The 24,767-nt window shown below is 42.1% G+C and overlaps 1 protein-coding gene across 4 annotated transcripts in view; it reads left to right on the forward strand.

Moving 5' to 3' along the window:
• ino80db (INO80 complex subunit Db) overlaps positions 1 to 22,146 on the forward strand; it is a 49,415-nt gene extending 27,269 nt beyond the window's left edge. For all 4 annotated transcript variants that reach the window (XM_088606820.1, XM_088606819.1, XM_088606821.1 and 1 more), the window contains exons 4-10: positions 2,138 to 2,240; positions 3,699 to 3,920; positions 6,481 to 6,590; positions 8,016 to 8,149; positions 8,656 to 8,873; positions 11,202 to 11,359; positions 12,492 to 22,146. In XM_088606820.1, coding sequence (XP_088462946.1) covers positions 2,138 to 2,240; positions 3,699 to 3,920; positions 6,481 to 6,590; positions 8,016 to 8,149; positions 8,656 to 8,873; positions 11,202 to 11,359; positions 12,492 to 13,771 — 2,225 coding nt within the window. In that variant the 3' untranslated portion in view covers positions 13,772 to 22,146. The remainder of the gene's footprint in view (positions 1 to 2,137; positions 2,241 to 3,698; positions 3,921 to 6,480; positions 6,591 to 8,015; positions 8,150 to 8,655; positions 8,874 to 11,201; positions 11,360 to 12,491) is intronic.
• The last annotated feature ends 2,621 nt before the right edge of the window (positions 22,147 to 24,767 follow it).

The following is a 24,767-nucleotide window of genomic DNA, read 5'->3' on the forward strand; positions in this document are numbered from 1 at the left end:
CCTGGCCTTTACCAATCGTGGCCTCCTAATAATCCCCATCTATGAACTGGCTTCATCACTCTGCTCTCCTCCCCACTGATAGCTGGTGTGTTTTGAGTGTACTGGTGCACTATGGCTGCTGTCTCATCATCCAGGTGGATGCTACACATTGGTGGTGGTGGAGGGGAGTCCCCATTACCTGTAAAGCGCTTTGAGTGGGGTGTCCAGAAAAGCTCTGTATAAGTGTAAGGATTATTGTTATTATAAGCTCCATGTGCTGCTAATATGAGCTTTCATCTAGATATTGTTCTCCCTCCCATTGTCTGTGTCAAGTGGAGCATTGTGGTTTCCTCCTAGGTGACACACAAGTTCTTCCTTTTACTTTGAATATGATAATGTTAGAGCTTCAGTTTAACAGAACTAGCCAAAGAGGAACAGAGGAATTGAGGAATCCCTAATTAGTAGAGAACATGTGTAATTATGAAGGTACTGCTTCCCTGTCTGTAATATTACCCTGGCTGTTGTGATGTTAAAGGTGTAGCTTAGGTAGTCTGCCTCAAAGTTTTAGTGTAAAATAACTTTAACTGAGAGACATTAATTGTCCCAGAAAAAACTGAGGGTAGTATAGGTGATAAAAGTGATGAAGTCTTCACTTCATGTAAGCCCTTGCAATAATTATGTAGCTCACTACTTGTCTCTGTGTGGCAGACCCATAGAGTAAAAGACAGATTTCATGTTTGAATTTTAAACATGTTTGAATTTTTAGTTGGAAATAGTAATAGAAAACATTAAGAAGGCCTCTTCCTGGGATGTAACCTTTGAGCAGTCTTGGAGTGTGATGCTCATTTCATATTCCTGTGTTGCATATGAACTCTGAGGTGCAGAGCTAAAGTAAAGGGATAGTGACTGATTAATTATTTTCATGATCTAGTCACGTTCAAAACGGGTGTTGGGAGAGGGAGTTGGAAACTAGGACTGGTTGTGGTACAAAAGGTTGCTATTAGAGCTGCTAAAACAAATGGAATAGTTCTAAAACCTGTCCCACTGTGGGTTGGGTACTACTTTTTGTAAACAATGTTTTTAGGTTTTAAAGCAGAATTGCCTGTTTTGTACTTCAGAGTGATGATAAGACCTCCTTACTTGTCATGGGGTGACAGCAAATGCACGAACTGAACATCGACATTCCGGAGAAGTAAAAAAAGTCAGAAGCTGTTAAAAATTTAAGAGGAACATAATCAGACCTCAGTCAATTGTTAGCCAACTCAAGGGCTGAAAGAACACTCCACAGTTGTCGCTTGGGGAAGTCACATAGTCTTCACACTGTTTAAAAAAACTTCAAAATTCAGAGAAATTTCATGATGATAAATAGCTGTATAGCATAAACTATTGTTCTCAAATATCCATGTTTTTTGTTTCATATGAGAAGAAATTTGACGTTAACTTTAAGATGGAGCTGGCTTGTAAATAGTGTAAAATGGACTGCTGTGTGTTTACTGCCCCTCCCACATGCTGTGGTGTTAAAAATAAGTTTTAAAAAGCAAGCATTGTTAAACACAGGAAGCAGAAGACTGGCAGAAGCCAGTGTTCGTTGCACCCACTCAGTGAAACTCAGAAAAACAGGAAATGATGATTCAGGCGTGTGTATTTGAGTTATTTGTAGAATTATGCAGAAGCACAGTGATGCAATGTTTTTTGTTTGTTAAAAACTTTTTAGAAGTCACGAATAAAGGCAGCTCATGTTGAGCTGATTCTGTTCAACTGAGTATATGGCACAGATGTCGAATTTAATTTTTTTTTGCATAAACTTTTTGTAGATACAAATTAGAGTTATTATACTATTAACTGCCTTCTTTATATTTGTGTACACGTAGCAGAACAAGCTAGAGTTTAAACTGTAGCACTGGGATTACCTGAATTTAAGAGTTTATTAACCCTAATCGCTTATGCAGATGCACATTTATGTAAATGAAGTTAAAGCGGTCTTAGAAAAGATCCTCTACGCTCCTTCTTAGTTTTGTGTTAGTTTAGAGTTTTTCAAAGACTTTCAATGTGTTGCAACAATCCCATTGCTACAGCTGACTCTCAGCAGCCGAAGACTGGAGGTTACAGAGTAAAGAGGTAGTTTTCTAACCGTGTGCCTATGAACATCTTCCCACAGGACTGGACTGGTCTGAAGACAGTGCGGAGGATGATGAGGAGGTGGAGAGGTTACTGCCGTATCAGTATGCTTGGAGATTACGGGAAAGGTATTCACAGGACAAGTAAGTGTTTCTTATCGCCATTCCCGATCGTGAAGTTTCTCATGTTTGTTTAAAACAAAGCTGTGTAGTCTAGATTTCAACTTCCAGACTAAACAGAATAAATTAACCCATAGATACAGCCCTGACATCTAAAGTTGAACAGTACAGTCCACAGATCACATCGCTGTCAGAGCCATGTCCATTGCAGATAGCCTTTGTGAGTGAAACATTGACACTGAGCTATAGTATTTGATGGGAAAAATCTTAAGCAGTTTTTGTACCATGCTTGTGTACTTAAAGAGCCTGTGTTTATTTATTATACAATATCTGTTGTTTTAATTGTTTTGCATCAAGATCACAAAGGTATTGTGCCTTTTCACCTACGTAGTCATATGTTCAACTAAAATAATGTGGCACTAGAGGGAGCCGGTAGCCATAGTAGTAATATTTTTATAGATGGATATCTGACACATGTACACAGCTGTAAGGTAAAGAACAGTGCTGTTTATTCAACGAGGTAAACACTAAACAAAACCCAGGCTCGTCTTTGAGCTCTGAGAAATCTACTTCACTAAACTATGTCCATAAATAACCAGGTAGCTAAGATGCTTATCAGTACCACAACCCAATATCCCAGAACCCTGAACCCCAGAAAAAATCACGATATGTCTCCAATCTGTTTTGGTAGGTTACTGCCATACTCCACTCTCCCTCTGGTGCAGATCACAATGAAGGCTCAGCCCTCTTTTTGGATAGCAGAGGTTGACGGCTGACTTATGCTTCTTGGTCTTTACTTGTCGCCTGTTCAGTTATCTTCTTCCAAGTGGTCAGATGACTCAGGAGGGCAGATCATTCCTCACTGCTTCTTGGCAAATGTAGTTCAGGCTAGAGCTCTAGTTGGAAGCTATTGCCCTCTTAGCTTGGTTGGAGCACCGGAGTCAGACCTGTAAGGATACTGCTGTTGTGCTTTAGTAAAAGACGGAGCTATATGAAGGCATATGTGTGTATGGTGCTTATGACACAAGCTTCAGCAAAATGATATAGTATTAATAGTATGTCTGTAATATACATGATGTATTTGTATAATCGATAATAAATGTGTATTGTGAGATTATTTTAATCACATCAGTGGCCCCTTGCTGTTGAACAGAACAAGTGCAAGGTAGAGTGATGATGGGGATGGAACATTTTTTTGGTAACTGTTGTATAAATTTTTGAGCAAACAACATTTAAGCAATACTTATTTAAAACTAGATTTTGGCTGTTTGAAACACCTGATTTCTGTTAGTCCAATTCCCTTTGGTCATGAGTTCATATCCACCTGCAAATCCCATGTTAATCCATTGATCTCATCTGACTGTTTTTTATCAGAGAACGTTTCGGCCCAGAATTTTTTTGTTTTTGCAAAGGAGATCTTTTTGTCTGCCGCGGCCGTCCGCTGTGTTGTCTAACTACCGTCTTGGCTTTGATGACCCGCAGCTCTGATGATATCGGGGCTTCGAGAAACAACAGGCTGGCCCGCCTTTGCACTTACCTGCAGCAGAAGTACAAGCACCTGTGTCGCCTGGAGAGGGCGGCGACGCGCCAGAAGAGATGCCGCTATGCTTTCCAGAAGGCCCTGCTCCACGCTGCTAGCAAAGACCCTGACTGCGCAGGACAGCTGATTCAGGAGCTGCGCATGGCCACTCACACACAGAACAGGTAGACTTCCGCTCCCCCCAGGTCGTAGAATTAACAACTCCGAGAAAGCATCAGACTCTGGCCCTTCACAGCCGCCATGCCATCTGAGTTTCTGTTTGAGTTGTATTCTAAATAGCCGGCTTAATTCGAAACTATTGGCCATTTTTTTCCCCCTAGAGATCTAATGATTGTTTCACACTTTTAAAGCACTCCATCTGTAAGTTATTTCTGGTGCAGAGAGAAGGGTTCGATTTGTCCATTTAAGTCGAGGCTTGGGTTTATGGCAGCTCAGGTGAAATATGTGACCTATATGCTTTTAAGGGACACAGTCCACAGAAATTGCATGTTTGCTTACCAGACCTATAACTAAATACAGTTTGTAGTTCTACTAAAATAAAATCATTTGTTCTTGAAGAAAGGTGTGAGGGAAAAATAATACCACCTTCCCTTACTTAGGCAATAAAATAATCTGGCCTTTTTTTACTCTTACTGTGATTTTCCTTGTATATTAATTTACTCTGCTTTCCTGAAACATGGCCAGACATTCAAGTGAATTGTATTTCCCTTGATTGATCATTTCAAAATGTATCAGTCTTTTTCTAGAAAATGACTCTGGATTGAAACAAAGCTTCAGCACTATAGCAAAAGTATTTGCGAAAATTCAAAATGGCGGCATGCAACATTTCCGCCAAAAATCACAGCAAAACACGTAACAGCAGCTTTGAGACTTCCCCCAATATTTCACACACATTTTAGTGTAGTGATGTCATACAATTTAGCATCTGTTTGTAAACAGTTTGTCTGCTACACATTATAATAACGAGATGGGGCGATAATCTAAAGAATTGACCACCAAGATTAAAAAGCTTATAAAAAGCCCTTCAATGCTTCAAAAGCATTTCAAGATGATAACGCACCTGTCCACAGAACCTTCGTCGTAACTGACTTTATATGAGACAATAATATTCCGTGTATCGCATGGCCTGCACAGTCTCTGGGACTAAATGTTATGAAAATTTGTGGCTAAAAATCAAAAGAACTCAAAATCAAACCCAAAATGTCACTACATCTGCTGAACTGTTGGCCATTATGAAGTTATGAACTAGTAATAGTGGAGTTTACAGCTGCCTGTAACTCAGCTCTTTTGTACTCTGCAGTGACATAAAGCTAAAAGATGGTATCTTTCCACTGACACTACTTGACCTCCCACGGCAGCACTGAATCCTTGTGCTACAGTATTATTTCTGGCAGGTTTCTATAGTAAGGTTCCATGGTGCTATGGGGGCAGTTGTGGGAGATTTGGTGTTTTGCTTACTTGTAAGCGTTTGCCCCACACTAGATATTTCTGCCAGGTGGGTTGCAGTTTTCTTTGAAGGAGGGTACTGTACCTGTCTATATCACAGTCATTATTTTATTGTCTTGCTCCGTTAATAAAACATCTATACAGGGATCTCTCAAGAAACGTACATTGGATTGTACAGCTGAAAAAAGGATTTAGCCTCCTTAAAAAATAAACTTGTATTTTTAAGAAGGGTGAAGTTCTATCTGCTAGAAGCACAATTTGGTGGTGCTACTCCAAATTTCTATCCTAAATAAAAAGTTTAAGATAACATTTTAAAAAGCTTACAAAAACACAACTTTATTCTCATCATAAAAAAGGGAAAGTTTAAAATACATACAGACGCTTGTAAAAGTACTCACCCCCCTGAAATATTTATTATTTTACTGTTTGTGCTTGAGCTTTTAATCTAGACTATTCTAAACTGATAAAGGTAGAAAATGCTGACAGTATGGAAGTAATAGGCAATTAGATTTAGATTTCCCATCGCAGTATTATCCAATTGCTTTGCTAAGGCAGCCTTTAGCTCAGTTCAGATGCAAAAGCATATTTGATGTGTCATTCAGTTGGTGTAACGGTCTGATTATAGTTAACAAAACTTGACTTTAGAGTAGATTCACCTGTTCCCTCTGAAAGATATTGAGTAATTGTCAAAAATGTTCATAGGGTGACAATATCCTGGTGCTTACAGAGAGCTGATGTGACACAAGACTTTGGATGCGATACACTGTAGATATGTATGTGTAGCATACATCCAATCCTCTATGCAAAGCTGGTACAGATCTTCCAAAAAATATTGACAGCAGTAATTGATGCTTCCAATAAGTACTGACTTAGGGGGATGAATATATATGAAGTAAGTACATTTCCCTTTGTTTGTCATTGCATGTATTTAACATATAACACAACTCCAGTTTGATCATTATAGCTTTGCATAAAAAGCAAAGGAACACTTGTAATTCAGTCAAAAAGTAATATTGTTGACATGGGGTGAATACCTTTGCAAGGTAATTTCAAATTTGTCCCAGTATTGCGTGGAATAATCTCTGTGTGGGAGCATTTACACCCACTGACTCAGTCTCGTAGTGTCAGGAAAAAATGCAAGTGTTCTTTTTTTTTTTTTAAACCAAAGAGAAACTGACCCACCACTGATAGCTACTTCAGGCAGGCGGTTTTAAAAACAAAAATGGGGCGAGTGTCTTGGCTTGAAGCGCTGATTGTTTTCCGGTTTTCTCTCGTCAGTGTCAGGCCACCCGAACGAGGGGACGCAGACGCGGGGATCTGCACAGGAAACACTAAGGGCCAGCCGTGTACCAGTGGAGCGCTGCCCTTCACCAGGCACTGTTTCCAGCGTATCCTTCCATTTCTTCTACCCGAAACACTGCCCGCATGTCCAGCTGCGCCCTGGACACTCTGTCCGTTTGCCAGCTGCTTTCTCCAGTACAGAGTTGCGGCGGGGGGGGGGGGGGAGGCCTGAGCCTATCCCAGCATGCAGGGGGCACAAGGCGGGGCACACACTGGGCGGGACACCAGTCCATCGCAGGGGAAGGACACAAGCACACCAGGGCCAGTTTTCCCAGGAGCCAATTAGACTCTATTCCCTCCACTGCAGAAAGGAGGGTGTTGTGCCGTTTTCTGTGTGTTTGTGTGTGTGGGGGGAGGGATTCTGATTTAGAGGTGGTCAGAATCTAATCCCACAGATGGGAGCTTCGCACCATTGGCACCTCGGCCAAGGACAGACACCAAACGTCTGAACCTGTGGTTCCTCTCGTACAGAGCAGGAACACTATTGCAGCATAACCTCATCAGCAGAGTAAAACCTGCTACCAGTAATAAGCTTGGAAAATAAAAGACTAGTGTGTCTTTGGACTGCGTGAAGAAACCAGAGCACCCAGAGGAAACCCACATGAACATGCAGACAGCACCCCAGCTCTGGAACTGAACGTGTGGCCCCTTCGCTAACCACTCCGATATTGTGTCTCCCATTGACACGTCATCGTGCTGAAAAATGCAGAATGTCCGTTTTCAAATTGTTGTATCAATATATCAGCGAGCCAAGGATAGTAAGATGCAGATTAGGGAAGGAGCAAACTAAAAGAAATTAAAAAGTGGCATTACAAACATGATCTGTAGAAGCATTATCAGCAAAGGAAATGTCTTAAAATCAGTACATTGACCATGACTTGATGTTGGAAGGAAAGTCAGACTTTTAACTGTCTTTTATAGATTGTTTTGGTTAATTGCATGACAAAAATTATATGCACTGAAAAGTAAACTTATAACTGTCCCATCAATGGTGTATTTATATAAATTGAATTGCATATAAACTAATCACCTATAAAACTTAATTTTTTAATTCAGATAGTTGAAGATCTTCCTTTCGATTTTTTGTATATAAAATGAAACCCAGGAAGTAGCACTGCATTAATTAACTTCCTTAACGAAAATAAGAGACTGAAATTTCACACCAGTTGTAGTTTTATGCATAACTGAAAAACCACTGGTTTGCATGATGTGTTAACTTGCACTACATTACTTGAATTACTTCCATTTTCAGGGTTCTAAGGTATTGTCCTCATAGGGACATTTGCTACCCTTTCTCTCAATTAGAACTGTAATTTGTAGGTATTTCATCACAGTTTTGTGTCGGGCCCTTGGATCCAGGGAAGTGTTTTCATCGAATTCATCTGGTTTGCACCGCAGCCTCAGGGGATTGGGAAGCCCCAAGCCTGATTCCGGTGGCTCTTGGGAGTCTTTCCTTCACTATTTCTCTGCAGACATCTTGCTGAACCGGTCTCAGCAGCTGTTCTCCAGCTGCACCGCCAAGTTTGCCGATGGCCAGCAGTGCTCCATTCCAGTCTTCGACATCACACACCAGACGCCGCTCTGCGAGGAACACGCGAAGAAGATGGTAAAGGAATGATGCCGTTCGGCAGCATTTTCATGGTGGTTTTCATTCATGGTGCCTGTACGGATGTTTTCTAATCCTCGAATTTTGGTATTGAATACAAACCTGACTGGTTTACTAATCACCACACATCAGCTGTCAGTGGGGAGGAGAGCAGAGAGTAATGAAGCCAATTCATAGATGTACCAGTACCTGGTACTAACTGTACCAGAACCTAGACCATTGAAATAAACTAGGAAGAACCATGGTCTTAGAATAGATCAATGTTGTGTCCATTACTGTCGTTGCTTATTCCAGGAACTCTAGCAAATTAGTTGAGGAAGACCTTCCTTTTCTAACTCCATGTTGATTATTCCTGAGGGCCTAGTTGAGTTCAGATTAACTTCACCAACTTTACCTTTCCGAGATACGCGGTCTCCTTGGTGGCCCGCATGCTTTTACTCATAAATAAAACAATTACAGTTCAGCGTTAAATAATGCCGGGGTTTTTTTTTCCCTCCTGGGCACAGGATAATTTCCTGCGGGGGGACGGCAACCGCAGAGTCCAGCACCAGCAGCCGCGCAAACCCAGGAAGAAGACGAAGCCTCCAGCCCTCACCAAAAAACACAAGAAGAAGAGGAGGAGAGGACCCCGTAGGCCACAGAAGCCCATTCCCCCCGCCGTGCCACAGGGCAACCTGGGCATGCCCTCCAGCCTTGCACTGCCAGCACAGGCCTCCAGCATCAGGTCAGCACTGGCGCTCCAACCTCCCAGCGCTGGGTGAGCTCTCACAGAGACGCCAGCAAAGTCTGGAGAGGAGGATGCATACCGTACGTCTGGGTTTCTTACAGAATTTGCCTGGCATCCTTGTGAGAGAATTTGAGTTGCTCCCAAATAAGATAAGATCACTTTATTAGCCATATACAGTTTCTTGCATTAGGAATTGGTCTTTTTGCATACCCCAGCTTGCTCTCCATGAGACACACAGGCACACAGACGGGGAGAGAGAAGCTTGGGGTCAGAGCTCCCATTTATACAGCACCCCTGGAGTTAAGGGCCTTGCTCAGGGGCCCAACGGAGTAGGATTCCTCTGCTGGTTTGAACCGGCAGCCTTCCAGCCACAGGCGCAGATCCTTAGCCGCAGAGCTGTATCTGCCTCTCAGCTGTGTGCTTTTGAAACCTAAAACTAAGCACAGAAGTGTTTTTTTTCGAACTTATACCGTTTCTTCAGCACTGCTGACCAGTAGAAAAGGGGTCCTTCAGTCTCACCCTCTGATCTCGCCACCTAGGGACATGTTTTAACTCGCCAAACCGAAACAGCACCTGGAACTGAGCTGCTGAATCCAGGCAGCTGAGTTCAATCCAAGACTTCACAACAGGCCATCCAAGATATCTGCTCAGCTTCAGCAATACATACAGTCCTCTGCCTAACAGTACCTGGGAGAATGATGTGCTTGATCAGTGGTAATGTAGTTTGGCAAGCAATCGTGTTGGGGAGGATGTTGTAAACTCGCGGTACAGCACACTTTAATTGGCTTGAGTAGATGAGAATTTAGATTTTGAATTTTAATTAATTTTAACACATTACAAAAAGTGTTATGAATTCATTAAGAAAATAACTTAATTAACTTTGTTCATTTTGACACTTAAAAAAGCTGAGTTATAACAGACCATCCTTAATATACTGCTACTGTCTCTGTAGATACTATTTACTTGACTATCTTCTGCGGGATGTTTAAATACCATCTCAATCAGGGCACTGATTGCTCAATTAGAATTGTCACAGATGTTGGGCATTGAGAAGCAGTTACTCAAAATAACAGTAGAATGGCAATGAACTGGCACAAAAGATTGCAGATGTTTCAGAGTTGTTTGTGTCAGGGCTGATGAAAGAGTTTAAAGTGGAGTAAACCAGCCTCCATGATTCTCCAAGACCTGAGGTGCCTGGGTTTGGCGTTTGACTAGATCATGCATACATACAGATTTTTTAAATAATAATAATAATTGCTTACACTTATATAGCGCTTTTCTGGACACTCCACTCAAAGCGCTTTACAGGTAATGGGGACTCCCCTCCACCACCACCAATATGCAGCCCCACCTGGATGATGCGAATAATCAGGATGCCCTGATTGAGATGGTATTTAAACATCCCGCAGAAGATAGTCAAGTAAATAGTATCTACAGAGACAGTAGCAGTATATTAAGGATGGTCTGTTAGTGCGCCATAGTGCGCCAGAACGCTCACCACACGTCAGCTATCAGTGAGGAGGAGAGCAGAGTAATGAAGCCAATTCATAGATGGGGATTATTAGGAGGCCATGATTGGTAAGAGCCAATGGGAAATTTGGCCAGGACGCCGGGGTTACACCCCTACTCTTTTCGAGAAATGCCCTGATATTTTGACCACAGAGAGTCAGGACCTCGGTTTTACGTCTCATCCGAAGGACAGCTCCTGTTTACGGTATAGTGTCCCCATCACTATACTGGGGAATTAGGACCCTCTAACACCTCTTCCAGCAGCAACCTTAGTTTTTCCCAGGAGGTCTCTCATCCAGGTACTGACCAGGCTCACACCTGCTGAGCTTCAGTGGGTTGCCAGTTGTGAGTTGCAGGGTGACATGGCTGCTTTTTGGTTCAGGGATTGGAAAACACAGATTAGCAAAAGGTTTTGTTCATTTTTCTTCATCCCACTCATATTAGCCCTACTCATTTCTTGCAACTGCTATGTATTCTTCTAAATTAAACTGGTATGCTGTGAAAATTTGCTAGTTTGCAAATGTCTACTCTGTCAAAAAAAAAACTAATTTAATAGCGAACATGGAAACTGATATTAAAGTACCCAAGTCGTGACTGCAGACATCCAAGAAAGTTAACAAATAGCAGAGCAAATAGCATAAACTCATAATTCTTCTCTTGGTCTTCCTTATTGTTTTATACCATGAATTATGAAGTGTGATGAACTGTGATGACATTTATTGTGCACCTAATATTATTCAGAAACAAATGTTGGGCAGCTTTTTTTTTTAAATGCTTTGTCTAAAGCATTGTTTTTCCCCATGCCTTTAATGATAGGAGCCCCTCAACCCCAGACCTGAGTACAGATGAGCTTCCTGATGACATCACCAATGACATCACAGACATTCCAAATGACCTTGAGCTCAATCAGGAGGATTTTTCTGACGTTTTGCCAAGGTTGCCTGACGACCTGCAGGATTTTGATTTGTTTGAAGGTATTTGATCATTTAAAAGATAACATTGAAGGACACAGGAAGAAGTACATAGCTGCTGGTAGGCAAGTGTTGAGTTTGGCTTATGAGTTACAATTTTTCAGTGAGTTAAAAGTGAATCTGAATTCAAGTCGACTATTCCATCAGATCTAGCCATACATGGATTTCACTCACTCTTTGTAGAACATTGTGAAGAAAGAAACAAGAGGTGAAGAAGGGGTTAATTAAGTCCTTTTCTGCATGAAGATTAGACTTCTAAGGCTGGAGTTTATGGCAGGAAGGGGATAACAGAGTAGGAAACCCCCTGGGGACGTAATCTAACTGACCATTTGGCCAGGGTCTGTTAACTGGCCAAACACCGTGACCCCCCCCCCCTTACCATAGTACTGAGGGACGTCAGAAGCGGCAGGAAAATGCTATATAAACTAGACATTTGTACCGGTACTTGGAACAATACTTCGGTTTTGTTGTTTCTTGCGGGAAACAAGACTTCAGTTCTGTTGTTCCTTGCATGCAGTAAAGTCATCTGTTTAACTTCATCTCGGGATCCAGAACCTTATTCTTTCTGTTACAACAATTGTGTGAAGCCAAGTAATTCTGACAATGACCAGTTTAGTTGTAGTCTTTTCTCCTTTCCTTATTTCATTATTTATATTAACTATTGAGTCGACAAGACCACATTATTCTCCTGTCAGTATTTTGTTTTGGGGGAAGACGCAAGCAGCATGGGCCATAAAATATTAAATGTTCATTTATGACTATCCTTAGATGTGAGGGATGAAAGTAACTGATATGTGGATGCAGTGGTCGTGTATGCAAACCTATTCTGAGTGATTTGTGTTGGGATTTTCAATAGTTTTGTTGAACAGCAAACTTGTTGACTTGTGGAACTTGAGGGGGGGTGTAGACCGTCGTGAGACAGGTTGTTTTTTTCCCTCCAAGCGATGGGTTGTTGCCATAGGGATCCTGCTCGGTTCGAGAGGAGCGGCAAGTTCGGACCTCCGGTGTCTGGGCTTGGCCAAAGAGCCAATGGTGCGAAGCTCCCATCTGTGGGATTGTGACCGAACTCCTCCGAGTCAGAATCCCCTCCCGACCCTTTGCTGTCTTTAAACGCAGCGTGTTGTTCCCCCTGCAGGTAAGAACGGAGAGCTGTTGCCTACCACGGAGGAGGCAGAGGAGCTGGAACGGGCGCTGCAGGCTATGACCTCCTACACGGCCTCGCTCGAGTGCCTGAGCTCCATGGGTGAGCTGACCCAGCCGGACACTGTGGTTGTCCAGGACCTTGCTGACCACCGGGCCATGGGGGTCTTCTCCGCCTCTTCCGTCCCGGGCGCCGGCATCGCCTCCCTGGGGCGGGCGGTGGCCAACAGCGAGCTGGGGGACCTGCTGAACGGGCGCATCCCTCCCGAGAACTTCTCCAGCCTGGAGCTGGACGAGAACCTGCTTCACTCTGCGGGCGGGCAGTTCCCCGCCCCGCCGTCCTCTCAGCCCCCGCACCCTCCCTCCGCCACCAGCGTCGGCCTTACCTCCGCTGCCCCCCCTCCCTCGTCCAACCCGCTGCTCACCCAGAGCCCCCTGACGGAGAGGACGTTCCCGCCACCTTTCCCCGGGCTCCACGAGGGCGGTCACCCCTCGCCACGGACCCACGCTCCCCACCTGCTGGCCAAGCCAGAGGAGCTCCTCCCCCCCCGACAGCAATACGCCGGCGAGCACTCGCACTCTTCCCCTCACGGCAGCCACTACAGCAGTGAACACGTGCCATCCCCCTACAGCGACCACATCACCTCCCCTCACCCGGGCACCTACCCCTCCGGGGACGGCGGCAGCGGTGGCAGCGCACTGGCAGCTAGTTTTCAGGCAGAGGCACCTCTCCTACCCACGCCTATCCTCCAGGGTCAGCTGGAGGTGCCCATGAGCGTGGTCCCGGGCAACCCCCGTCCTTCGTGGAACAACATGCCCCTCCCCTTGGCTGACCCCAGCCAGTTCGGTAACCTCATCGGCCCCGAGGGCCACCTGATCTCCACCTCCCTCTCCACGCCCCCCTCCACCTCGCACTCGGTCACCCTCCAGCCCTCGGCCGCCCTTTCGGCGCTGCCCCAGACAAACTTCGCCGGCCTGGCCGCCGCCGTGGGCTCCTCGGCCGGCCCCCTGTCCTCCTCCTCCCCTTCCTCGTCCTCTTCCTCCTCCTCCTCCTCCTCCACTGCCTCTCCGCACGACCTCCTGACCTCTAACCCCCCGAAGCAGCAGCTTCCGCAGTTCAGCGCCGCCTTCGGCCACCAGCTGGCCTCGCACAGCGGCATCCCCAAGGACGTCCAGCCCAGCCACAGCTCCACCGCGCCCCCCACCGGCTTCAGCGTCGCGGGCGCCAGCACCGCAAGTGCCAGCAGCGTGACGTCGCCCTTCCCCACGCAGTAGCGGGAGTGAGTGTGAGTGCTGCGATCAGTACGCTCCGGAGAGAGCAGGCCAGGGGTTTCAAACAAGTCAAACTCACAAGGTGGACTCACTGTTCGATACGGGGTAGTGCAGGTTTAGTCGCACGTGTGCAGTGAAAAACGTTACGCATAACACCAATGGAAAGACTGTGGAAAGTCACTAGTCTTGTAGTGTTGTAGTTGTTTTAAGTATATCTACTGTATTCCTTCAACACAAAACTATTAAAAAGAAACTGCATTCCTTGCATTTGGAGGCATCTGGTGTCTTCTGAATAAAGAATTGATCATTGGTATTTAAAGAGAGACTCTTACAGCAATGTGAACTTGGCATTGTATGTACCTGCTTCTCAGCTATGCACTTTTGAAACCTAAAACTAAGCACAGAAGTTTTTTTTTTCCGAGCTTCTCATCATAGCTGATCAGAATAGACGAAGCGCCAAAAAATATCTGTAGGACTCGATTGGTTCAATTACAAGAAAAGAGAAGTTTATCTTTATCTGAAGCTAGGATTGTTTGGTGTTTTAAATGATTTTAATAATGTGAAAGGGTGTCGTATTGAAATTATACATTTTCTGAGCATATTTATCTAAATGGGGGTATTCTTCTCGGTTAAAGATCTTTTAAATAAATCATTTTAAATAATTCAGTTTTTTTTTCTTTCTACAGTAATTGAAATTGCTTTGCCAGAACCACTTTGTGCTGCAAACCAACATAGACACACTGAATGCGTGTATCACTTCTTTAAGTTTGCACTCCCTCTTGGGAACCTCTTGCTGCAGTTGCTGAGGAACGTAGTCTGAATTTAAACCTGCAAACTCTCGTATCAAGGATCACCCTGCACTGTAGACTGGTACGTTCATACCACAGACACTCAGGGGCCCTGTTCTACTGCAAATCCCAGTTTATTAATCAGAAAGGGTGGGCATCCCTGCTTCTGGAGTGCTGCGTTGATTTCTGGGTTTCATTTCATCTCAGACCTTCATGACTTAATTGAATATCAACATATAATGTACATTTAGTTGATAAGAAGTCAGATCAGCTGTGTTTTCCAGAAATTAATCAGGTGCTGATTGAAAGGTGCCCTCTGAAACCTGCAGGACCTCAGCACTCAAAGACCAGGGTTACCCACCCCTGAGTTATAGTAACACCTCTTTCTTCCTCTCTACCAAAGCCATATTTTTGCTATTTGTCAGTAGCTGCTTCCTATTCATTTATTGCTGAAGTTTCATCTTTTACAATGTGTAATTGTTTAGTGTAGGGTCGCAGAAGGTTACAGCACAGTTTTAATGAATTTTGAGTTTTAATTGTTGCGAAAGGAGTTTTAATTTGTTCTAAAATAAGGCTTTTTTCCAGAGAACACACCCAAATGCACACACAGTGCATCTTCCCATAATGTTCGGCTCTGAACCCTGCTAAAGGGTTTTTATCATCTTGAGTTCAGCCCTACTCAGTATCTAATATTACCATTAATAGGAGTTTAGAAGGGATCGTTGCATTTGTATTTAAATTAAATTTGTATTAAAACTAAAAGATATAGGTGCAATGGCTATTTTTGATCCTGCTTATCCCTGCCTTTCAGTCTTTTTCTGAAATGCCACATACAGCAGGTGTCTCTTTGCCCGCAAAAGCAAATTTAGAATCAGCCCTTTCCACACAAGGGGAATCATATTAATGAGATCAGATTCTACATTGGCTATGCATTGATCCTCACATCCACATTTTAATTCTGATTCATTTAATTGCACCTAAATATTAACATGAAGGATCTTTTATAAATGTTTTAAAAAGTCTGATTGAAAGAATTGATTTCAGGAGTTTTCTATCAACATGCTAGATTTTGCAATCAAGGGTTTGCATTGGCTCACATGATTGACAGGGAATAATATACCTGCAACACTGGTGCTACTGCTTTCATCTTCCCCATCTCAGTAACTCAGTAACTTCGAAGAATTCAAATAATAACTTCAGAATTATTATTTGAGATCTGCTCCCCCAAGCTCAGGGTCCGTGTAGAATTTTGTTATAGCCTATCTTGTAGATGAAATCAACATTTTGAGGTTTAATTTTGTTCATACGGTTTTATAAAGTGGTGTTATATATTTTAAAGAAGAAACACCTTTAGAATGGATGAAAAACAAAGCTTCAGGAGGGCAGGTTATATTGTCATCGGGTTTTGGGGATTTCCAGAATGTAGTAGAAAATATCATCTGAATCCTGTGAGTTAGATCTATAAGTGACCTAAAATATAAAACCATTTTAGCACATATTACCCTTTTATTATAGATATTATAGATGATGATAAACTATTACTTATTGAAGCAGAGTGTAAAAAGACTAATTATAAGAATGCTTAAAGTGTTTATCAGTTTTGATTTGAGCTGAATTGCATTCCAAAATTGAAAAGCCATTTAAGGTAGTGTACCTATTGTGCACTTTTTTTGGGAATGTATTTGGGGTTTTTTTTGTTGCAATTCTTGTTATGTGTGTTCTTCATTATTTATTTTTTTCCACTTAGACCAGTGGTCCTCTATTCAAATCCTGGAGTGCTGGTCATTTCAGCTGGGCTCTTGACGACCTGAATTAGCCGACTGGTGGCTTAGCTGTTTAACTGCTTCTCCCAGCTTTTTAAGGGACTGGTGCCTTAGAGAGTCCTGGAAAAACCCCAGACACCCAGAACCTCCAGGACCAGAATAACGGACCTCTGACCTGGTCTTATCATTCGTCGAGATGAAGGACTGTCCCACAGACAGCTCCTGAAAAAATCTACCAAAGCCTGCAGCATACAAAGAAGCTGATTAGTTTTGCACAAGGCTGATAAACAGAATAAAAAAATTGGGAAATGTATTGCTATATTAGCTGAAAAATTTATTCTCAGTGGGTTTTTCCTATCAGACAGACTCCTTTTCAGTGTTCTTTAGCAAAGAGCTTTGACTCTGTGGCAGAGAGAATATTTGAAACAGTTAAAAAAAACAACTAATAATAGGAAAGTGCAAGTACATCCAACTCCTTTAATAGATTGATTCTCACTCATACGCACAAAGTCGGCACTGTAGGATCAAAATGAAGTTTATTGGAATTAAGCAGTTAAGTGACTTACGAACCAGTCTGACATCAAGTCTCCTGAAAGTAATTAGAATCAGGTGAATTTAACACATGGGCAAATGAAATTTTCTTTGCCAGTTTTACAGTTCGCTTTTGGCTTAACTGTTAAAACGTTTTACTTGCAGTCAGCTGAGCCAAACTGCTTCAGCCGCCCTGAATCAAATTTGATTTGATTGTCTGAAGACCAGGCTAAACACAGCCTTTTTCAGCAGTGTGATAAAGCCAGGAATGGATGAATCTGACTCATTTAGATATTAAAACTGCTTGGTGCTGCACACTAGGGCATAGTTCTTTTTTTCCTTCGTTTTAACATGTTTCTTGATCGCTCTTGAGAGAGAAAATGGCTCACCGGCATGCTCTTTGAAAGCGCGTTCAAGTCATGCACTTCTGTGGTTCCAATACGCTACTTCGCAAGTCTGATCAGAAATGCACCTAGAAAGGCCAAGATCACAGGAGAGGAGAGACTATCCTGGAAGATACAAAAATCCTACTTTTCGAATTAATTTCTCCCCTAAGTACTGTCTCAAACTGGTACATTGTTGTTTTCTGCACTGCCTACTTAATATTTTATTTTCTGACTACAGCGCTGTGAATTTAACGGTCACCTCAGAAGGTAATTTGTACATCACAGGAACACGACGCATAACCTCAGCGTTGAATGTCCTCGTGGTTTTTTTTCATTGTAACACATGGATTTCGTGGAATGTTCCTCAACGTGAGAGCTCCCTGCCTTTTCACTGGAGTGGTTTTTATTAGGTTTGTGTCTGTTAGCGTGATGAAATAACAGTAATTCACCGGCTGGCTGTACACCTACACTTTGTGACACAATATTGTCCTGTAGCCATCAGTTGGCATTGAAGTGCCAAAAAACACCCTTTTTTTTCTCTCTTCAAATGTAACCAAAACTCCACTTTTGCAATTGTCACAAAGTGAACCTCTGGGTATGAAGAGAATTGAAGAGTTTCAATTGTCTCTGTGAAGCGCTCTCTGTGCAAGAGCTTAGTCACAGAAGGAGTTAAGTAACCCTATACACTTACACCAGGGACTTCCAATCAGACCTATATTTTACTTCATCGGCACTAAAATCACAAAGAAATTTTGTACATTTCATCTGTAGAAATTTTTACTTGAGTATGCACATTTTTAAATTATTTTTAGGAAATGTAGGAAAGACTAAAGAGGGGAAAATCAGTTTGAATTTTCCTGCACGCAGTAATAATGGTCTAAATATTTGAAGAAACAGACCAATTTAAGGCCTGTTTTGTGGGGGTAAGATTCAGGCAGTGCAGCTCATGATAAAGGCAATATTTCCGTGTACTTGGCCATTTTTCTGTGTAGCACTTGACCGTGAAATCCATGTACATGTATCGGTCTTGCAACCCATAAACAAGACGTATTAAATGTGTTGCTTTCACGTTCCCATGCGTAAACTTACTGTACCCAAATGTGAGTCCACCTGTTTGATTTGTTTGCAACCAGAGCAGCAGTCTAGTTCTGCAGAAGTAAAGCTGACAGAGGGTTGTCACGGTGCAAAAATAAGAAGCACACAGCTGGAAGTCTCTGGGGAGCAATATGTGGTGGTTGTCCTGAAAAAAGGGCAGCCCGTATTTATCAAGAAACAGTCAGTTAACATGAACATTAGCATTTCAATAAAGAACCAGGTTAGTTTTTATTACAGTTAATTTATTGCACGTGCAACACCCCTCTCAATGATGGAGGCCTCAAACAATTTGTCATCTAAGCGTAGATATTGTCAAACCATTTTAACAGTAGTTTTCATAGTATAGATTTATCAGTTTGATTTATTGATTTGCAAGCTAAACAAACCATAGACCCTGGCAGAGTGCATTAAACTTGTTCTGTGCAATGCTGCTGATATATCAGGAAAGGTGTTTGGCCCTAATTTAAAAAAAGGTTTTTAAGGTAAATCTGGTTCCTTGAAGCAATAAACTTTAATGGGTAGTTTTCTTGCATACGATTTCGAACATTTCTCTTAAGCTCCACGTTTTATATTGTGGTCCATTTAAAATAAACTCTGTATCAGGCCTATTCAAAAACACAGACTGTTTTCTGATAAATAGAAGGGGTGGAATAGATTTGGGCTGTCGGATTAGCTATGAACTGCGGATTTGTTCAGGATAGGATCATACAATTCAGGATCGGTATAACATACTCTTGACATTTCAATACCGTAGCACATTGGTCTGAAGAACTGCAGTTTGTAATATTTGCAAAGATATTCCAAAAATGCTACTAACGTTAAACATCCCAGTAAAACCTAATAGCCAAATAAAAAAAATTCAGAATTGTGTACAGTCCTCTCAATGGTGCTTTCTGGTATCTACACAACAAGTGACCTTAAAGGGAACATAAAGCAAAAGTAGCGTTTGTTTGTTGGTGCGGGTATTGAGAGAGGAATAAAGGAATGGGATCAGGTTTGTGAAAGAATATATTTTCACTGTGTATGAGGTTGAGGAGGTCAACCTTAAAAAGTGGGGAAAGTTGATTTCTGCCTCATATAACAGCCAAACATTTTTGAAGGAAGACCGAGTATTCATGTATTAAACACTTCTAAGAAAATGCCAGATGCAGCTTTCATTTGACCAATACATCTGGTCGCCCTGTAATATCCCTTTCCTTTTGTTCCTTCCTTGAAATTTCCTTCAGAAAAATGTTAGAATGCCACTGGAAATCTTATTTGTCCCAAACCGTTCAGAACAGGGAGAATTGCAGCATACTGTTCTTGCTAAAAAAAGCAATCGCATTGATATGCTAGTACTCATGCTAGTAGATCATTCTTGCACGGGGGTTGAGATCTGATCTAGATGGTTCATTTGTGTTTCAGTGTCAAGATATTCTGGACATTTAAGCAGTGGAATTTAAAGCAGTCTCAAAGTATGCCATTTGAAATAAACTTGAATAACATTTCGCCATGCCCTTGATAACTTTCAATGTCAGCTTAGACTTTATGTTCCCTTTAACTGACCTGAAACAGACAAAGACGACTACCTGACATAACTACTCCCTTTTCTGCTTTGAATATTTTTTTCAGAATTATTATCACAGTAAAACATGGGGTTTTGGTAGTATTTTTAGAAACGGGAAAATTATCAATTCTAATAGTATAAGTATTTAATATATTTATAGAGTAGCAGTCTCTAAATATTGGGTTTTAATGGTGAGTTGACATGAGTGGTAATGGTTAAAAATAAAAGTTTGAAAAAAATTAATAAAAATTTAAAAATCCCAAAAAAAAAGACATAAAATCAGATCTATTTTTTATCAATTGCAAAATGTACTTAATGGAGCCAATGTTTTTGTGGAAGATCTTTTTCACCAATTTTAATAGCTATCAAAACCCTGTCCCGAGGTAATAGAAGTTATCTTCTTTTAACAACTTAAATGGATGCCATAGATTGTGTATGTTTTTTTTTTTACCATTTTGTCCAACCAGCGCGTTCACAAAATGGCTGTGATTATGTATGAATGTGTTCTGTATTTTTGATAGCTATTAAACTCTACCAAATCGAGGCTTAATAACAGGCTGGAAGAGGAGGATCCCATTGGGCCACAGTGAAATCTCCCTTCCTTGGAGAGCCCTTGCTTAGCTTGACTAGTTGGTCTGTGCTGCCATGCCACCCCTCTCTTAATTGGAATAAACAGGCTCCCATCCTGCAGTGTAATAAGCCACCAACCCAAGAGTAGCCTGAATAGGGCAGAGAGTGCAGTACGTTTTCCCTTTTTGCTAATTAAAACAAAATGGGGGAAGAAGAATCAAAATATTTCTTCACCTTATGGGTCCTTTCCAATTTTCGAAGGGTTTTGATCGCCATCCGTCTTGTCGTTATTGCCCCAGCGGGAGAAGAGGTTCATACAGAGACACGCACCGGTACATTTGTTCTGCCTGGATGTCAGTCACTTCTGTGGCAGTTGGATATTTCCAGCAAGTCTGATCACTGGTCCAGTATATGGGCACATGATTAAAGTTGCACTATTTCATTTTGGATATGAAACTAATTGGTGCAGAATATTTTTAATTATGTTGGATTGCTGAGAAATACTACTTCTAAGTTCATGCTGTGTTGTTGATTGCTGCAGCACCTAAAGGCTATACTCTTGTGCCTTTTGTTAGCCTCTATACGATTCACACTGCACCTTACTTACTTATAGTGCTCCAATATACCTTTTTTACACTTCACGTTAGGATGAAGGGACTCCTATAGGCAGAGACGCGGCGTTTTTACAGGAGCAGCAGACTTGCATCTTGCAATATAACCGAGGTTTTGATTGGATGACATCTACCCCTCTCAGTCCAGCCTCTTTCTGGAATTTTGTTTTCAACTTTGTTTTCAATAACTTAAGTGGAGTTGGCGTAGTTCAGAATCGGGCGAGACGGAAACTCTCTGGAATGGAATGAACAAAGCAGAATAAGTTGGAATCGTGCATGGAGAATTCTGCCTGTGCAAAAATGGGGAAAAAGTGAGAATCTATCCCAGTCTCAACATACGACTGTCAATTGAAAGGATAGGAGGAGGGCTGGGAATGTGCCTCTTCATCTCGTCTTCAGAAAAAAAACCCCATTAAGGACGTGATTTGAAATCATATTTGTAACTGTAGGTTGATTTACGGATTGCTGAAATGTACACACATTTCAAGCATTAAAATAGATTTTGGGGGAATATTTTTGTGTGTTTGTGATTATGCCAGGTCTGACCACAGCTTTCCCTTTATACAGATCATAAAATACCTCTTGAGATTCTGCAGGAGCTCTGGTTATATCTGCTCCTGCTTTTCCAGGTTGGGCACTCTTGCGTCAATTCTTTGTCTCCTGTTGTCCGCAGAACACAAGCATGGAAGCACAGATTCACTACTATCGATTTAATCCCACAACCATGACCCTCCAGATATATTTTAAACATGTAGCAGGGAAAGAAGCTTTGTAAGCACTTGTAACTGCTTAGAATATGACAAAGGTGGCTTACAAATTCCTATACTCATTGAATGTACTGTATTACTGTTTTTAAAAATAATAGGATGAGCTAATAATGATCTAGTCACCTTTTGTTATTGGTCCTTGTTTAATTTGTTTAAGGTATTTTTTGTATACAAAAGTTTACATTTTTATGTATATTTTTCTTGTGTACAAATTATGTAATATGTGTATAAACACTGTATGTAATATCTGTATATAGTGTGACAAAAATTGATCTTTGTTTTTGGATGTACAAATAAAACTTGCTGTGAGGTATTCGCTGACATAGTTTCGGGGGTGCTTTTTACACTTTGCACTAGACTGAAAGTTTTTGTTTTGAAGGTGTTGCCTGGTGTGAAATGTTTTGACTCTGTTGTGCCTTCACGGAGCAGGGAAAAGGAGCTGTGAAAAAAAAGAAAGTGTGAATCTGTGACTCAGTCCCATCTGAGTGGGCAAGAGAGTTGCCGAACAGGTTTTAGAGACACAGAACACGTTAGGTTTGATGGCAAAGCAGCATTCATCAGCTGAGTTGACCAGAATATACAGGTATTTCTGTGATCATTTAATATTGTTACTTTGAAATTTGATTTGAAAGCTCCACAAATAAACTGTTCTTCCAACCACGTTTGATGAGGTTTAGTTCACAATAGTAGATAAATAATTATCTGATTTTGAGAATATGATAGTTCCTTATGCTCATAGCTCTTTTCTGCACACTCCACTCAAAGTGCCTTACGGGACTCCCCTCCACCATCACCAGTGTGCAGCCCACACCTGGATGATGGGACAGCAGCCAAAGTGCGCCAGTACACTCACCACACACCAGGTCTCAGTAGGGAGGAGAGCAGAGCGATGAAGCCCGTTCATAGATGGGGATTATTAGCAGCTCACGACTGGTAAAGATCAGGGGGGAATTTGGCCAGGATGCTGGGGTAACACCCCGTCGGATTTATTTCGAAGTCCAGTTGTCTCACTCTTTGTATGGATGGGTGCTATATTAGCAATTCTCCAGTCCCCGGGTACAATGCCATCTTAAGTGACAGCTGGAAGAGTTACAGCAATGGCTACTGAATAACATCTCTCATTTCCCTGAGACCAGTTAGTAAGATACCATCAGGCTCTGGGGAACTATTGACTCGAGTGCTTCTACTGTCTGATCTTGTGCTGCCTGAGGCATATTGCTGACTTCTATCCCCGTGAATACCAGTTAAATACTTGGTTAGTACATCAGCTATTTCCCTATCATTGTCTACAGGTTGGATGGGACAATGGGGCAGTGGTTAGCAATGCTGTCTTGCAGAGCTGGGGCCCTGAATTCAATTCTGGAATGGGTGTGCTGTCTGTGTTTGAGTGGGTTTCCTCTAGCTGTAAAGCATACTGGTTAATTGGCTTCTGTAGAAACTGGGCCTGACGTGAGTATGAGTGTGGCTGCCCTGCGATGGACTTGTGTCCCATCGGGGGTGTATCCCACATTGTGCCCACTGCTTGCCAATCTGGGCTCCGGTTCAACCCCAACCCTGAATCAGGAGAATTGGATAGAAGATGGATGGATGACTAGACGTTTGAAAGGGAAATGATGTGTCTTCGAGTAATATCTTGAAGCGAAAGGCTGGTCAGGGCTTGTAACATCTACTGTACTGTATAGGTTTCCACTGGCTTGCTCCATGAATGTATGAGACACGTATTATTATTGTTGAATTAGGGGACATAAATGCAATTTCCAGAGACTCTCACCCACATAAAGCCTTGGCAACTGCAAAAGAATGCGAGTCCACTTCTGTTTTAATCAGGCGGCTGCAGCGCGTATATTAATGTTACAAGTCACAACGATGACGTACCTGATCCTTGTGCGCGTGCACACGCACTTTAAATATGTCTTAAAGGCATCAAAGGTGCTCAGTAAGGCTACGCGAATTACTTTCGATGGCAGTTTATTTTTTGTGTTTTTTAGCATGGATTATGTAGTATATTTACGACCCTTGAAATAAAGAGCTTGTATGTTCATGAAAAAAGTGCATATGAAGTATTTTCACTTATGGCGTTCCCTCTGTTAGTCCGTTAAAGCGAAGGTTTACTATACATTTAGTATAATTAAACGGAATGCAGGCAGCAACTGAACAGGTTTAAGAACTTTATACCTTTCAATACTGTTTCCCTAAAAAAGCAGTAATTTCCTGTCGGAGTTACACAGATTTCAATGATAATATCCACTTCATTTCTAAAGCGCATTTCATGACGGTGCGCTTCACATGCACTCAGTGCAATAAAAGACCGATCATACAAATGGGCAACACAGGGCAGACAGGAAAGGTTATACAACGGGGAAAAGCCGAGAAAGTGATCATAAAAAATATTATTTTCCAAAATAAATCAAAGCCAGAATTAGAACAGCTATCAGCTCTGCGGGGGAAGAGTAAATTCAACACAGCTGGCACAGTCAGGTGTGTGATTCTCTCACAGCCTGAGTGACAGACAGCCACTGAAATATTCGTGTGGTTTATTGTAATGCTTGAGATTGAAATTAATTGAAGGATTTTTGTTGTCCAACACAGCCAGTACCTCTTCACTGACATTCTGCAGAGTCGTAGTAAGGAACTGCAATGGTTTCGGGTTCTGGGGCTACAGAAATAAATATGTCGGAGAAGCTGCTGTTTGCTCATTGATAATTGCTGGTTGCTAATTGATCTTGTTTTTTCCAAGCTCTTGGACTTTGCGAGGGCTGGGGCATGGTGCAGCTACAGGCGCTGCAGGTACTGTACAATGCACAGGCACCCTTGAGAAAGCACCAGGAGACGACACAGCACCCAGGGGATAATACAGTGGGGACCTCTATGTGGGTATGTATGTCTGCATGTTCAATTCCAAAATGTTTGTTTTGGCATAACTTAAATATAACTTGTTTTAG

Source organism: Lepisosteus platostomus, chromosome 14 (assembly GCF_059453375.1).
Source record: "Lepisosteus platostomus isolate fLepPlt1 chromosome 14, fLepPlt1.hap1, whole genome shotgun sequence".
NCBI lineage: Eukaryota > Metazoa > Chordata > Actinopteri > Semionotiformes > Lepisosteidae > Lepisosteus > Lepisosteus platostomus.